Source organism: Equus przewalskii, chromosome 20 (genome assembly GCF_037783145.1).
Source record: "Equus przewalskii isolate Varuska chromosome 20, EquPr2, whole genome shotgun sequence".
NCBI classification, from domain to species: Eukaryota; Metazoa; Chordata; class Mammalia; order Perissodactyla; family Equidae; genus Equus; species Equus przewalskii.
In genome coordinates, this window is record NC_091850.1 from 17,776,145 (window position 1) to 17,793,294 (window position 17,150).

General features: G+C 41.8%; 1 protein-coding gene across 10 annotated transcripts in view; it reads left to right on the forward strand.

Annotated features, from left to right (window-relative positions):
* Positions 1-17,150, forward strand: part of ARL15 (ARF like GTPase 15) — a 401,193-nt gene that overhangs the window by 27,163 nt on the left and 356,880 nt on the right. The window contains exon 2 of one of the 10 annotated variants that reach the window (XM_070587598.1): positions 711-767. The exons of 8 other annotated variants lie outside the window; for them this stretch is intronic. In XM_070587598.1, the coding sequence (XP_070443699.1) occupies positions 714-767 (54 nt within the window). In that variant the 5' untranslated portion in view covers positions 711-713. Of the gene's footprint in view, positions 1-698; positions 768-17,150 lie in introns of those variants that run through there. One more of the 10 variants, XM_008530967.2, reaches the window with a different exon arrangement.

A 17,150-nucleotide genomic window follows, 5' to 3' on the forward strand; every position in this document is an offset into this window, starting at 1 on the left:
CTAGGGTAATTTTGACTACATACCAATTTAATGTGCTAAAAATATTCCCCCAGTTAAAGAAAAGAAAATAAATCAATACTCATGTTTGGTATGCATGGTTTTGTGAGTGGGCATGAGTTTTAGGAATCTAAACTTCATTTGGGAGTGAGAAGTTGTGAATTCTAGGTTGAGTACTGTCATTGATATTCTGGGACCAAAGACCTCAGTTTTCTCTCTACATTCAGCCTACTTGAAACTTCTGGTATATAACTATGAGCTTTTCCTTTTTACAAAGGTTACTTGTCTATAAGGATTGTAGACATTTATGATCTGGTAAGAATTGAACTAAAAAAATAAGTGCTTATAAAACTACTTTGTAGCAGTCAAAGAATAAATCACTAAAAATTGCGTATTAGAGCAGGATTTAAAAGAAACAGAATCAAACCATTACAACAAATCTCATTCCTTAAATGATGCCACTGAATTGGAGGATGAAGTATTTGCTTTTTAGTCCCATGATAAAGCACTATTCCACACACGTTATTATCCCTGTCTTATTAAAGCTGGCCTAGAAAAAGCAGAGAGAAGGAAAAGTTCACCACCTGTTCACAAAGCAGATGTCAGAATACAGCAGATTTTCTTTACAGAGGGAAGCAAGACAAGGGGGGAGAAGTCAGTTCTTTGGGACGAATGTTTAGTTGTAATCTCTTATTCTTATTTTAATCTTGTAGAGAATGTCTGAATGTATCCAGATCTCATTTGCTGTTTGTAGAATTGGCATTTCCACGGTAAGCAATGTATGTTTTTGCAGTACCGAATGTCACGAAAAGACAAGCGAAGATCTGAGCATTGGAGAGCATGTGGGGCCATGGGGGTTGTCCTCCACTTCCCACGGGAGTGTCGACTTATACAGCCACTTTGGACAATAATAAAGTTGACGCCAGTGTATTCTGTGACCAAGCAAATCCACTCCTTGGTATAGACCTCTGAGAAATTGTTGTGTAATTATAAGACCTATGCAGGCAATGTTCCTCGCAGAAGTATTCATAAAAGCAAAATATTAGAAATAATGCAAATGTCCCTCAGTAGCAAATTGGATTAATTGTGAAATTTTAATTTCACAGGATACCATATAACAGCAAAAATATATGAACTGAAAAGAATATACGTGAACGCCAGCTATGCGATACACAATGGATATGTTTTATAAACATAAGTTGAATGAAGGAAACAAGTCACAGGAAAATACATGCAGGATGATTTCATTTCTACAAAGTTCAGAAACAGTGAAACTAAGCAATGCATTGTTTTAGGGCTCCGTATATTGGTAGATAAACTATAAAGAAAAGCAAAAATTCAGATGTGGTTACCTCTAGGGCAGCAGTCCTCACCAGGGGGCGGATTTTGCCCTCCAGGGGATATGTGGCAACGTCTGGGGACATTTTTGGGTGTCACACCCAAGGGTGGTGGTTGTGATATGCTACTGGCATCTAGTGGGTTGAGGCCAGGGGTATTGCTAACCATCCAACAAAACCCTGGTTAAGTACTTAGTAGTTATCTGGCCCCAAATGTCAGCAGTGCTGAGGCTGAGAAACTGCTCTAGGAGAGTGGAGGGAAGGAAAAGGCTTTCAAAGTTTTAGTAATATTCGACTTCTTAACTTGAATGGTGAGCACATAGTGTTTGCTTTATAGTTATTCTTGAAACTACCTATTTGCCTTATGTAGTTTTTTGTCTGTGTGATATATTTCACAGCACAATGAAAAAGAAAATGTGTTAAAGTGTTTTGGGATTTTTTTTCACTTGAGTCCGTGTGAGTTGACTCAAGTCCTCTGAGCCCATTTCTTAATTCAGAAATATGGGGTTTTATCTAGGTAGATGACCGTTAAAGGACTTTTCTAATATTAAGATTCAGCGACAAAGTGTCTTGACTTTTTTCCCTTTGAAGGCGTAAGGAGGGTGTTCTGAGAGAGTGGACAGGAAATTGACGTTTATTTATTTTTTTGCTGAGGAAGATTGCCCTGAGCTAATATCCCTTGCCAATCCTCCTCTTTTGTTGCTTGAGGAAGATTAGCCCTGAGCTAACGTCTGTGCCCATCCTCCTCCTCTATATTTTTGTATGTGGAACACCTCCACAGTGTGGCTGATGAGTGGAATAGGTCTGTGCCTGGGATCCGAACTCGAGAATCTGGGCTGCTGAAGTGCAGCGTGAGGAACTTTAATCCCTTGGCCACTGGGCCCAGCCCCAGTGATGTTTTTTTTGAAGACCAAATAAAAAGACTTAAAGTGATTTTCTCATCCACCTTGCACAGAAGAATATGTATATGTGTGCACAGAAAGTTTAAGGAAGTTGTTTAAAACGAATGAAGCAGGAATTCTGAGTAAATGCTGTGACCACAGCTTGTAAGTCCCTTGGGGTCAGGGAGTCCAGCTTGTGTCTGTCTCTGCGTCCTCCCTGATGCCTGCATGACACCTGGTGCATGGTCAGTGCTCAGTAGCTGTACATTCGATTACGTTAAATTAAATTGAGCACGCTTTTCAGTTTTGCTTTAGTTTGAATTTAAGAAGAAACAGATTTTCCTTATTCTTTCTATTGCTTTTGTTTTTCCTGCTCATCTCGGCTGAGTGTCTTTTTATGTATTTTATATATTCATTCCAGATGCTGTATTTTGTATATAAAGTTTGCAATCTCAAAGCAAAATTGGGTCATACTTGTCCCCAGTTAGATGAATGAGTTACTTGGGAGCTAGACATGTTTTTTGTTATTTTCTGTGAGTTACTTTGTAAGTATGTTTTTGTGGGTCCTCTGAGAAGCAGATGCCAAGTTGGGATTAGGCGTGCAAGAGATGAATTAGGGAAATGTCTGTGGAGGCTACAGGGGGAAGGAACAGGGGAGGCTGTAGAGAGCCTTCAGACCATGCTGCAGGTCTGACCTCTGTGAAAGGAGAGCAGGAAGGAAGGAGGATTGGGGAGGAAGAGCAGTAGACTGCAGTAAGATTCTGAGAAAGTCTTGTCTGGGCTGGCGGGGTCTCCTTGAGCAAAGCCGTCTGTCTGAGGAGGCCCATGATAGGCAGGAAAGGCCTGACTCCAGGCCCTCTGTGGGCCCAGGCACTGGCCAGCAGCAGCCCAGCAGACACACAGCCTCGGCCTGAATGCCACGCTGGACCTGAAGTTGTGGCAGCTGGAGGCTGTCAGTCAGCCAGCTGTGCTTCTGTAGACGGACCAGGAGATCTGAGCGTGGCTGCCACGGGGCAACACAATGGGGTGTTTGCAACTAGAACCTGAGAATGCTGGGACTGTTGACTGGAATTGTGTTTATTCATCCTTGAATACCTCGCACTAAGCCTGGGCCTGGGCCCGGGCCCGTGCAAGTGTTCAGTCTCTGTGCTGATTTAATGAAGAAGCTCTGGCTGTTGGCTAATTCTAAGGCAGATAAGAATTGTCCCTAAAAGGAGATGGAGAATGGGGCCTTTGGGAGATAATTAGGTTTAGATATAGTCATGAGGGTGGGGTCCTCGTGATGGGATTAGCTCTTAGAAGAGACATCAGAGAGCTTGCTCTCTTTGGCTCACTGCTGGCTCGCTTGCTCGCTCTCTCTCTCTGTCTCTCTCTCTCTCTCTGTCTCTCTCTCTCTCTCTGCCTCTCTCTCTCTCTCTGTCTCTCTCTCCCTGTCTCTCTCTCTCTCTCTCTGTGTTGTGAGGACACATCAATAAGGCGGCCTTCTATAAGCCAAGAGAAGAGCTCTTGCCAGAACCCACCCGTGCTGACCCCCTCGTCTCAGACTTCCAGCCTCCAGAACTGCGAGAAATTTTTTTTTTTTTTGAGGAAGATTAGCCCTGAGTTAACATCCGCTGCCAATCCTCCTCTTTTTGCTGAGGAAGACTGGCCCTGAGCTAACATCCATGCCCACCTTCCTCTACTTTGTATGTGGGATGCCTACCACAGCATGGTTTGATAAGCAGTGCCATGTCTGCACCTGGGATCAGAACCAGCAAACCCCGGGCTGCTGAAGCAGAACGTGCACATTTAACCCCAGTGCCACGGGGCTGGTCCTGAGAAATTTCTGTTTTTAAGCCACCCATTCTATGGTGTTTTGTTGTGGCAACCAAGCAGACTACAACAGGGAGGGGGAAAAAAATCTTGTGGATTGTAAATAAAGAACATAATCTCTTGTTAGCAGTTTGAAAATAAGTGCTAGTTCTAAGTAAAACAAAAAGTAGAGGAGGAAATTAAAAGGGTTATGGGTGAGTTTGTGGGATGAGAAAATAGTGTTAAGTGGTTGACCTGACTGTTATTTCTATGTGCTTCTAACATTACTACCAAATAGCAGCTCTTAAGCACTTAAAAAATAAGAGAAAAGCCATAGCTTTTACATGTTAGGAATCCATAATCTGAAATGAGCAAGACCGAATGGAATATATACAGGACAGGGCACGTTGAAAACTTCCAAGCTGTAAAAGTAAATGCGCTGTATACAGGTGAATGCATCCTGAACCGTAAGCATTAAAAAGTTTAATGAAAATCATTACTCAGGGACAACAGGGGATATGCTATGCATGCCGTCCAGTGTTTAGAGAGAGGATGCTTATTTAGAGTGCCTTCACTGAGGAGCTGAAGAAAATAAATCCTACCTCTGTTTTCTAGGCAGGAAGCTTAAGGTGCAGGTAGAGAAACTTACACGTTATCCGTGGTGGAGTTGTCTTGGCTACCAAACCCGAGAACAGACTGAAACAGAGTGGAGCAGAAAACAGTTTTTAGAACCAAGTGTCTGCCCTGAGGAGGGAACTCTTTCCTGGGCGGTGTGGTTCAGGAGATGCCGTGTTCTTTCCAATGCGCGTCGTGTTCTGTTACAAAGAAGTAATTTAGTTTTTGAAACAAAAGGAGTCCTGTTATGTGGATCTAGACTATTTTGGGTATTAAACAACATTCATTTGGTTCTGGTGAGGAGAAAGGAGGGGAAGTAAGTTCCGGCCAAGAGTTTACATTGCAATTGTGGGTCTATGATTTTATGAAATCCTGGCAGTGGAAGCAGGCCCTACTTGAGAATGTGATCTTGAAATGAACCTTCCACTGTCAGGTGTGGAAGAACTCTGGGTTAGAGGGCGCCCTAAGGCACAGCTCAGGACTTCCCTTTGAAACCTCAGGGTAAGTGCCCTCAAGGAGACCTGCAGTGGCCCCCAGACTTCTCTGAGTTGGGAACTGTAACTGTCACGGAGCCAGAAGCACTGTGGTGGTGGCTGGAAGCAGGATGAGATTGATTGGAGTGGCAATTTGAGCATCTGTAGGGACCTTCCTGTTGGATTGTGATGCACTTTGATCAAAACTGAAAGCTGGGAGACTCCGATGCATGAAGCCGGGGCAGTTCATGTTGCCCCTTCTAGTATGGCGCTGTTTAAGGCACACGGACTGCATGGGCTGATTGCTGCCTCTTGGAACTTAATACCTGCATGAACTAAATTTAACTGAGTGATGAATGAGATTTGAACTAAATGATATCAGTAAAATAATATGCATGGTTAACAATTTTGGTTAGTAATAAGACTTGAAAATCTCTTTGAATTCTTTTGCCGTTGCAGAAACTATCAAATGCTATTTCACCAGCAGAGAAAACATTCGTCCTTTAGAATAATTAAAGTTTATAAAAATGGATCCAGATCCAGCCTGAGATAAAGATTCACTCAGTAGCAGGTAGTGATTTTGCTTTTATTTACTATGACATTGGCTTGACCTGTCCCATTTCTCATATTTCACTTCTGTGACTTTTTTTTTGAGGAGGGAATGGGGAGAACTACCTTTGCTATGAGAATGAAATGGCAAAACAATTGTATATTATTATGAATACTATTAATAATATTGTATATTATTAAATCTGCTTATTTTAGTCTAGCTCTTTAGGTCTGGACGAATCCTGCCTTCACCTTCAGTTGACTTTTTACAATCTAGCACTACATGTAAGGGCACTATATTAGTTTCCTATTGCTTCTGAAATAAGTAACCACACATTTAGTGACTTAAAACAACAGGAATTTATTCTCATCGTTCTCGAGGTCAGAAGTCTGAGGTGAGGTTCACTGGACTGAAATACAGGCGTTGGCAGGGCTGTGTTCTTTTTGAAGGCTCTTGAGGAGAAGCTGTCCCTTGCCTTTGGGCTTCTAGTGGCTGCCTGTATCCCTGGGCTCATGACCCCCTTCCAGCATGGCATCACACCAACTTCTGCCGCAGTTGTCACGCGTCTTTCCATTGTCACATCTCTTTCTCTAACACATCTGACACTCCAGTCTCCCTCTTCTGTGAGGACCCTTGTGATTACATCAGGCCTGTCTGGATAATCCAGGCTACTCTCCCCGCCTCAAGAGCCTTAATTTAATCACACCTCCAAACTCTCGTTTTGCCATTAAAGTAGCATATTCACAGGTTTCGGGGATTAGGACATGAACATCTCGTGGAGAAGGGAAGGGCAGCTGTCTTCTGCCTACGACAGGCACCAAAGGTGAAGGTACAGAGGGCTCAGTACAATCTGTCATCATTCCTGGAGGGAAAAAAATCAAATTAGGGAAGTCCTGATGCAGGGTTAAGGATGTTGTCGTCATGTGTAACACTAAGGTTAAATATTGTCAGATAGACTGGAAGTCCTACACATGGTCTCTGCCAACACTGCCTCTAGCAACAAATTAAAGAACAGGTTTACTGCATGACCACGTGGAGAGGACTGGGGTTGACGGTACCTGTTTGTTATTCTGCTCCTTGAAGACTCCAGCTTCAATATTTTTTGTAAACTATGGGAGATGCTAGATGTCTGCAGTCCTGATAAAGAAATGAAAAGCTCCAAGAAAAAGTGAGGCACACCTTAATTGAAAAAATTCAGCCTATTGTAGACTTTAATGGAGTAGAAGTCAAGATGTTTTAATAAAGATCAAAATAACAGTGGCTTAAACAGAATGAGTTTCTATCTTATATAAAAATCTGTGCTAGTAGTCAGTTTGGAATCCAGCTGTTTGCTTCATGAGTCCTTTAGGGCCTCATGCTCCTTCTAGCTTGTTCTTCTATAATCTAGGTTATTCTGCTCATGTGCAGACTGAAGACGGCTTACCACTCGCACATCACCATTAGTCCAGGGGAGAGGAAGTGGTGGCTAAGCAGTTCCCTTTTATGGGCATGACCCGGAAGTTGCACACATCACTTCCCCTCACCTCCCAATTGCCAGAACTTGTGTCACATGACTACATCACCACAAGGGGGGTTTGGAAATGGGGACTCTAGTAAGGAGCTAAGACTCTGGGGGTTCTATTCCTAGAGGGGAGAGGAGAATGGACACTGGGGGACAATTCTCTGTCACAAGGAAATGAGCTAAGGCGCATTGGTCTGCACTTCAGCCATCAGACTGTGCAGTACACCTTGAGGAAAGTGTATACAACACAGTATTCTCTGTAGTTATTGTCAGTGCACACATCGAATGAGCACGCAGTATGACAGCAAGAGTGACTCTGTGTTTGTGACACATCCAGCTCATGGTTGGGTTAATAATTGAGACTTTATGGGCCACGATCAAATCTGGTGTTTTATTTGTGAATATCACGTAGGTGTTTTTGTCCACAGACACATGGCACACACATGGTTAGTATTGTTCCTGACACTTTTATTTTGGAGGGTATATGTTGGGGGTTCAATGCATTATAATCTAGGAAGTGAGAGTTTGTGATTGCTTTCTTTCCTTAATAAACAAAATAATGTTCTCAAGTAGAGTAAGAATATCTGGCTGTTCTTGCTAACTTTCCTGGCAGGAGTCTGTAAAGTTTTAGGTTTAGCGAACCTGTTGAGAGACACAAATATGCATCCTAATATCTATTTATCTGGAAAAAGAGTTACACCGTGAGATGTGTGAGATTGACAAGACTGCCTTATTTTTTTGTTCATCTTTTGAAATTGGAGTCCAGGTAAGAACAAGATAAAAATCTGTTTGGTTTAGGTGGTTTATTCTAGGGAATGCAGAATGTATCCTTTTCTCTGGAGATCAGGCCTGGTTTGTTGCTGATCTTTGTGACTCTAGCACAGAGCGCTAGTCGAGTGGCCCTTCGCCTAGAGTCTGACCCAGACTGAACCCACTCTCTTTCCACCCCTAAACCTACTCATGGCCTGTGCTTCCTTTCTCGGTGGCCGGCACAACAGCCCATCCAGCTGCCACACCAGGAACTGGACTCAATCCTCAGCCCTCCCTGCCTCCTCATCTTATTAGTCCTCAGGTTGGGACCTTGCCCATCCTAGTCACCTCTCCTCTCTGCCGCTATTACCTGGTTCTAGCGCCACTATTTCTGGCCTAGAAAACCCTAACAGCTTCCTTCTATCTGGTCTTTCCTTTCCAGTCTTGCCCCCTCTCAGTCCTTTTCTCCATTCTGCGATGAGCATAGTCTGTGAACTGCAGATCTGCTTATGCTGAAAACTTCTTAGTCGTCTGCCATTGCTCTTCAGTTAAAGTTAGAGCCCAGAATCCTTAACATAGTTTGGAAGGCACCCTGCATGAGCTGGCCCTGCTTCTCTATGTCACCTTCTCTCTCTACCTCCTCTTCCACTTCTACTAGTATACATTCCAGGCATACTTGTCTATTTTCAGCTCCCAGTCTATTCTCTTCTTTACTTCCAGCACTGTCTATGTGCTATTTGCTCGTCCTGGAATGAGCAGCTGTTATTTCTTCTGGGAAACCCTCCATGCCTTCAGCCTGGGGTAAATGCTCTTCCTGGGTGTTCCTTTTCTTTGCACTCTAGAGCTTTCACGAGCCAAAGTGCTTATATCCCACTGTCTTAGAATGGTCTGTTGATTTTGCTCTAACTGTAAGCTCAGCGAGGGCAGTGACCATGTCATTATGTCATTGTGTTTCTCTGTCTGACCCGCCCCCCCCAGCCCAGCATCTGATGGCTCTACCATCATCATCATCACTACTGACATTTACTGAGCACTTACCAAGTGTGCTAAGGCCTTTATAGATGAATTCATTTAACTCTGCAATCTTGCAAAGAAGGTACTATAATCATCCTCATTTTATAGAGAGGAAACTGGGGTTAAATGTCCTTTCCACATGGTAGACACAGGATTTGGAGCTAGAATTTGAATTGATCTGTGCAGTGTTCTAAACCCTTAGCCACCACGTTTACTACCTTCCAGACAGTAGGTGTTCCATATGAATTTGTTTAATCTAGAATAGTTTCTCAACTTTTGTCTTTTATTCAGTACATTTTTGAAAAGGCCAGGCTAGTTATTTTGCTGAATGTCTTTCAGTTTAGATCGTGTAATTGTTTCTTCATGGTTAGATACATGTTAAACATTTTTGGCAGGAATCTTACATAGACGACATTGTGTCCTCAGTGCATCTCATCAGGGGGACATGATGCCAATTTATGTCATCATTGGTAATTGATTTCTTTTTTAAGTTCATGATTAACCTAAATCTGAACCTGGTATTTTCTGGCTTTACCCCAAATTCACAGACTGTACCTTATTTAGAGACTGTTGTATCCCTTATGCATGTACTACATAATCTGTGTTTTTTCATTTGACCTTTGTAGAATATTTTGAGGTCAGGTGAGGGACTATCTAAGTTCATTATGGCTTGCTGAAGTTTTGGAATGTTTTTAGACCTGGAATATTTTGATCTAGATGGAGGGTTAGAGAGTGCTTTCCCACATTTGGATTACAGTGTTAATAAACAATACATTCTATCCCAGGTACTTCTTTCGGTTAGGCTATTGCACGATTGAAGGCAGAGTTGAGAGTTCAGCTCTCATGGGTGTGTTCTGTTTCACGAGAGGTGGCCCTCCTTACTCTGCTAGCTGCCTTCACTTTCAAGGCTTAATGATATGAAATAGTAGCTATAACTGCAAGTATATTACCCCTAGTGGAGAAGAAATTCTCATTATATATTCTCTAGTAACTAAACTTTATATATGAAATAGAACATTTCTCATTTCCTGACTGTAGATATCCTAATTTTTAAAATAAGGCAAAACAAAAAGAGACGCAGTTGGAAATTGACTAGTTCCATGAGCATCATTCTTTACAAGGGGCCTTTGTGAAATGTCTTTTGATAATTTATCAGAGTTGTAGCTGTGTGGTTGGGTGGAGAGGCTCTTTTCTTGATAAGAAACATTGAGTCATTTAATTTAGGAACTTAAAATATTTTTAATTTTCCAATTTAAATGAGATAGTGGCCCTTAACAAGTGTATATCTAGTTGATGGAAATTTCCACCTAGGAAATGTGCATTCTTTTGTTTAAGATTGGCACCTGAGCTAACATCTGTTACCAATCTTCTTCTTTCTTTTCTTCTTCTTCCCAAAGCCCCCCAGTACACAGTTGTATATTCTAGTTGTAGGTCCTTCTGGTTGTGCCATGTGGGACATGGCCTCAGCATGGCCTGACGAGCAGTGCCATGTCTGTGCCCAGGATCTGAACCAGTGAAACCCCAGGCAGCCGAAGCAGAGCGTGCAAACTTAACCACTTCGCCACAGGGCCAGCCCCTGCTTTTCTCTTGATAGAGAGAGAAACTTGTTTTTGTTAATTACTAAAGATTATTCTAGAATTCAGTCACCATCCAGGGTATGGTTTACTCACACCCATAGCTTGGGAACAAAATTGCATTTTAGAGTTTAAGCAGAGCCAATAGATGAATATTATGTATATAGAGGAGAACATAATTGATGCTGGTGATGATTTGGTCTTGCTTTGTAGAACTCAAATTTATTTTAACACCGACTTAAAATATTACACAAAGTGCATCTGAATGAGAGAGTTTATGCTTATCACATACTGGAGAATCTGTGTCTTCTGTGTTCCTTGGGGTTTAGCTAGGGTTCTGGCATGCAGTAGGTGCTCACTAACTGTTTGTTGACTAAGTGGGTGTACAGCTCTTCAGGGTGGGGAGAGCAGAATGCCTCGCGCAGGCTCCGGGAGGCTCGGGCAACTCTGGCTGCAGCACCCAGCACACACCCCACAGATTGTCCTCTCCTACTTGGAAGGTCCGTGAAGGCAGGGAGTTCTGCTTGTTTGTTCCCTGCTGTCTCGCCAGTACCTAGATAAGTGTCTGGCATGTTACAAATGCTCAGTAAATATTTGTGGAATGAATGACTGAATGAACAGAACTCCAATCAGAGTATTGAAATTTGTGTATACATGCCCCTTGAATACACAATGTCATTCCAAGAGGTATGTAGACACTGATATGATCATAAGGAAATCAATGTCCATCTGTATAGATTTTCTTTTATTACCTCCCCTTTCACAACTACCCTCCTTCCAGTTAGGAGAGAAAGTCACTGCTCTCCCTTCTGAATCTTATCATGATGCATTGGCCTTGAGTATAAAAACCTCCAGGGCACAAAACAAAGAGAAAATTCAAAATATGGTGTTGGTATTGTGAAAGTGAGTGACTCTAATATGACCAGATAAATCATTTTCAGTTCTTTGTTTTCAACAAAATTGAAGGAAAATATACTCAAGTTGTCAGCTGATCATTAAAAATAATACTAAGTCATGATACAATGTTTGTTATATAATTAGAAGGAAATTGAAAGAATTGAGTGATACTGCTGCGGCAAAACCTCTAATCCCATCTACTTATTTATAAGAACAGGTTGCTCAAGGCTTATATCTATGTATAAAAAATATGAAAACTAGAAATAGAATTGATACTAAATCATCTCTCTCATTCTAGTGATGAGTAGTAATTCTGTTACAAAAATATAGCCCATCCATTTCTTTGAGAGATTTTCCAAAAGCTTTACTTTTTATATTACAGTGTATTTATCAACCTTTATTACATATTTGTTTTGAGAAATTTGGACCAATAGTAATTTTATAAACTCAATCCATGGGAAATGTGTTTTAATATTTAAAATGTGTGGTCACAGGAAATTTATACACAGTTCATTGCAGGAAAGCATGATAGAGTGATCAGTGAAAGATTTTCAAGCATAAAAGTATATTAAGATTAAAATTCTGTTGGGGATATGGACAAGATATGTAAATTCAAGAAGAAAAAGGATAAAAACAAAATGGTGTGAGACTGAAGAGGAGCTTGTTTTTTTTTTTTAAAAGAGTAATGTTTTTCAAATCTCTGATATTTAGAAAACTTTTTATCCATGTAAGAAATTAACAGTTTTATTTATAAATGTGGATATTTATGACATGTTGGCGTTTAAACATGACTTGAAAGTTAATGACCAGGAGAAATGAGTGGATGATGATGCCTTTACCAGAGATAAGCAATGATGCACAGAAAGAATAGTTTAGGGAGCAAAGAAGAAGACCTTGGCTTTAGATGTGTGAGTTGGAGGTGCCATGTTGGAAATACATTCGTAGAACCTGAAGGCAGTGTTAGAATTGGAGGTTTGTAAAGGTTCAGGGCTCCCTCTGTTTTTCTGTGCTATCCCGGTTGCTCAGAACACTGCATGACCTGAAGTAAGTATTCAGTAATTATTTGTCGGATGGATGGCAGGATGGATGGATGGAGGTAATTTTGAAAGTCTTCCAAATAGAGAGGATTGCTATTTTACCCCTTGGCCCCACTGTTCATTAGGTGCCTTCCTCCAGTTTCCTGTTTTCTTTCTCCATGGAGCCACAGGGTTGTGGACAACGGGCTAAGAAGCACACATACATGCGTCTTCCTTATTATTTCACACTCCATGACTCCAGGACTTAAATACTCCCTTTTCCCTTCAGTCCTTATCTTTTAAAATTCTGATTCCTTCCTTCTGTCTGTGCTATGGGGGTAGAAAAATCTTTAAACAAAATTGGCTTCATTGTATTTTAATCTCTCTAGCTTTATTTGTTAACAGTGACAATGATAGGTTAACTGGGGCATTTGAACTCCCATTCTTCAGCGTTATCTGCTACAGGTTCAAAATGCAAGTTATTAATTATAGTTGGGTTATCACACAACCACTAATAATATTAGAGTTCCTTTTCTTGCAATTTTATTTTTTTACAAATGCATAATTCACTTCAGCCTATGGTTAATTAAAAAAAAATACTCAGTGCTATGCTATTGGCCCTATAATCTCTGCCTTAAAATTTTCCTGACAATTGTAGGTGGCAATGTGGAAAATTTGCTATATTGTTATCCTGCTTTCCCACCCCATCCACATGAATTCAACCTGGATGAGAAGATAAGCCCGAATTTTTGCCCAGTGACTCCCTTTATGTTCATTATGTTCCCAAACGCTACTTTTTGTTGCTGGTGCCTGGCAAAAGGAATTCAAGTGCCTATTCATTTCATGGAATTTCATCATTAATTTCCTGTCTAAACTTTTGATTTGAAAGGAACACAGACTGATTTTTGTGTATGTGTGTGCATGGAAAAAGTAAGCTAATGTAAGAATTAGATCAAACTTTTAACAGATTTGGAACTGGGAAATCGTTCATTTTAATGAGATCACATGAAGCATACAAGAATAGGCTCTCAGCTCTGCTTGGCAGGAAGGAAGGACCAGTGTATTTTACCATTTTATTTATTAGGGATAGGAGAAAATTATTGTTTGCTGCCATGGGAAGAAAGAACACAACCCAGCTAACTCTAGACATAAGATATGAAATAAGAATATAGTTATTAACGAAGGGATGAAAATAGATAACTGGAGTTTGATCATTTTCTCAGGGAAGAGGTGGTGTTTTAGTAATAGGTCCTCTGAGAGTCTAAAAATCAGCCCCACAAAGGCAGGCAGATTTGTGGATTACAAAGGTCGGTTCTGATTCAGGTCCTGCTGTTTATGATGTTGGCAAAATATTTGATAATCTGGACCGTTTTCTCTTCTGAAAATGATGAGTTTGAATGAAATTCTCGCTAACATCACCCCCACTTCTGCTGCTCAGAGCCCAGCCTTGGTGGTGAATCTTTTTGTTGGCTCATCCTGCTGAGGCCTGTCCAGAGAAGCCTGGAGTTTCTTCATTCTCTAGTCCTCATTCCAAGTTCTGAGCTTGGGTGGTTTCAGGGGGTTGGTGGTATCATTAATTGGTGACTCTGATTGGGACTAGAGTGAAAAGTGATGATTGTATGACTTTGGGCACATTTCGTCACCTCTCCTGATCTTAATAACCTCATCTGTAAAGCAAGGGGTTGGACTGTGGCATCTGGAAGTCTCCACTAGCTCTATGATTCTATGTCCTGAAGGATGTCCTGAGTCATTGTCAGAGCCTCAGTTTGTTAACAACCTGAGTTTCATCCTATGAGATAGGAAGAAATATGCTGTGCATTTTATAAAGAATTTTCTCAAATAACGGTTGAAATCAGAGGATTTTTATTTCTTTAAGTAGTAAATCAGCTTAACCAGCCTTATGTTCTCTTGGCATTTGTGTCTGCTTTGAGCATCGTGGTCTTTGAGTTGAGTTAATATGAGTGGGACTTCTACGACTTGTTTGACCCTTTAGTTAGTTCCTGGGGTACCAAAGGTGAGAGATCAGACTCAGAAACAACGGACAGTACCTTTAGGCATCTTTAAGAAAAATAATTTGGAGTTCTAGAATTCACTGTAGTGACTCAGTAATGTCACAGAAATAGGAGGTGGTGGTTGGTATCTGTGTAGTTGTTAGGAACAATGAAGCACCAGATAAGGATGGTACCATGGGAATTGGGGTTAAGGAACCACACTTGCATCCCACTGACCCTGGCTGCTCTTCCCTTTCTTCTGGTGCGGAGAAATTGTGGTTTGTATTCTAACTCAGAGCAGCTGTGGGTAGGAGTGGGACGAGGGTAGGAAGAAGAGTGCAGAGGCCAGGATGCATGTTCTGAAATGATGACACTAAGATGCCCGCACTGTGTATTTCACATTAGGGCGGCTGAGGGAACATGTTAGTCCTTTTCTCCACTACAGGCATTGAGTAAAGGTTTGTGTCACACTTGAAAGCTAACAAATTAGGTTCGTTTGGGGAAATGATTTCAGATTGCAGAGTGACTTCTGGCAGTTCTCACATTTTTGTGTGTCTGTATTAACTGAGTCAGTTGTACTAGTAAAAGGGTGGAAATTCTAAGGGTATTCTGGATAGATATCCTTTTCTGTGATTTTTGGTTAATGTTCAGTATTGGCATTATAATCAAGTTGCTGGCCAGCAGTAAGAAAGCTTTTTGCTAACTAAAAATAATGATGTTATAAGAACATATTATGATGTTATATACTACTGATTGTCCTGTTTGTTAGAGAGCAGATTACTTGGTCATTCTATTACATTTGTATTTTCTCTGAGATAACCACAGAAGATTTATGGTAGTCGTTTACCTCCCCTGCAGAGTAACAATCTATAAGAGACAGTTGATTTTTTTTTTTCTTTTGGTGAGGAAGATTGGCCCTGAGCTAACACTGTTGCCAATCTGCCTCTTTTTGCTTGAGGAAGATTGTTGGTGAGCTAACACCTGTGCCAGTCTTCCTCATTTTTTGTATGTGGGATGCCGCCACAGTGTGACTTGATGAGTGGTGTCTAGGTCTGTGCCTGGGATCTGAACCCCTGAACCCTGGGCCGCTGAAGCATGCAAACTTAACCACTACACCACTGGGCTAGTCCCGAGATACAGTTGATTTTTGAATGTCTGGCTATAGATCTCTTATCCATGAAAACCTGTTAAAATCCTGGGCTGATTTCTTTCTCCCACTCACTTATAATCTGTGTTTCTTTCCCTTGCAATCCACTTCAGAGATTTTCAAGTAGTTTCAGTATTGGGGAGGAGATGTGTGGGATAAGTAAATTAACAGAAGTACTGAGTTGCTGCAAAATCACATTCTCAATCCTGGAAAGAAATGATTTGAGGTTATCTATAGTTTTTCGGTTTACTTATACATCTATCCCTCGGGCATAAATAGTCAGGAATTGATAACGGAATTGTTTGACAGCACCCAGCCCCAAGGTTAAGTGTGTGTGGGGGTGTGTGTGTGTTTGTGTTTAGGACGGGTGAGGGGAGTGGAGTCTCGCCACTTTAGATAGGTGAGTGCCCCATGGGCCACACTAAGCTGTCTGGTCCTTGTCTAGAGGCCTGATGAGTGCTGGGTTGGCTCTGAGCAATCCCAGATGCACGCTGTTAGGCTCTCTCTGCATGATCATCCAGTCACTTGTGGACCGCTCTGCCCTGAACTCAGAGCTGAGAGCAGAGCTTGGCAGGAGTGAGGGAGTGTCTCCACTGGAAAATGAGGGTTGAAGTAGCTGTCTGGACTGAAGGCAGTCTTGCCCGCTCTCCTTTGGGACTGGTCTGTGTGTTCGTGTCTGAAAAGGTGTGTTTGCCCTACAGAGTCCAGGACAACCACCTCTGGAATCATGGCCTTCCCAGTCTACTGCAGTGCCTCCCTCTCCGCCCTCAGCTTGGCCCGAGGGGCTCTGGGTGGGTACCAGGGGCCTGCAGTCCTGATGTTTCTCAGCAGCTCTGGCTTGATCACTGACTCTTAGGGAGAACCTTGGCTTTCCCTCCCTGGCCCTCTCCCTCCACCCCACTTCTCATCTGATGGCTTCCCATTACTCTAGAGGACCTTGAACTGCCTTGGGGACTTTAGCTCGACCAAGTTCAAGTACACTGGGGAGTTTGTGTGTCCTGGAGCTATTCTAGGGACAGTGTGGGTATTATATTTGGATTTAGTATCAGCTTGTGATCCAGGACCACCTTCTAAGAGAAGGTAGATGCTCTTAGAGCGTAGCTCTTTAAGAATTAGTAATTGTTCTTTTCCCAGCACCCCAATTTTCTCTTTGTCAGCTGCTTCAGATCTTTTGTTTTCCCCCCAAAATGGAGCTAGCTGGAAATAATACATGAGTAAAATAAAATCTTGATGTCCATCCGTGAGTATCCATCAGTCATAGGAGGATGGGTTGATTTCTTAAGTGCCTTAAGCACGGGCAGCCTGTGGTTCTGACAGTCTGACTGACTGAGCTGGTGTCGACCAACGGTTCCCCTACTTCCACTTAAGTATGTTTTGCAAATACAAGGTGTTATTGTTATGGCAGCAAATAATGTAAGTCAATACTCCTGTGTTTATATACGGCTCTGAAAAGAAACCAACAGGAGAGAAGAAACCGACAATTGTGGTCTGAAAACAAGTACCTATCCCCGGTTTGCCGAGGGCACTTCTTTGTGTGGGCTTCCAAAGGAGGCAGGTGATTACCAACAGGAAACCAGTAGCCTCTTCCCTGACAAGCAACTAGGTTCTTGGGTTAT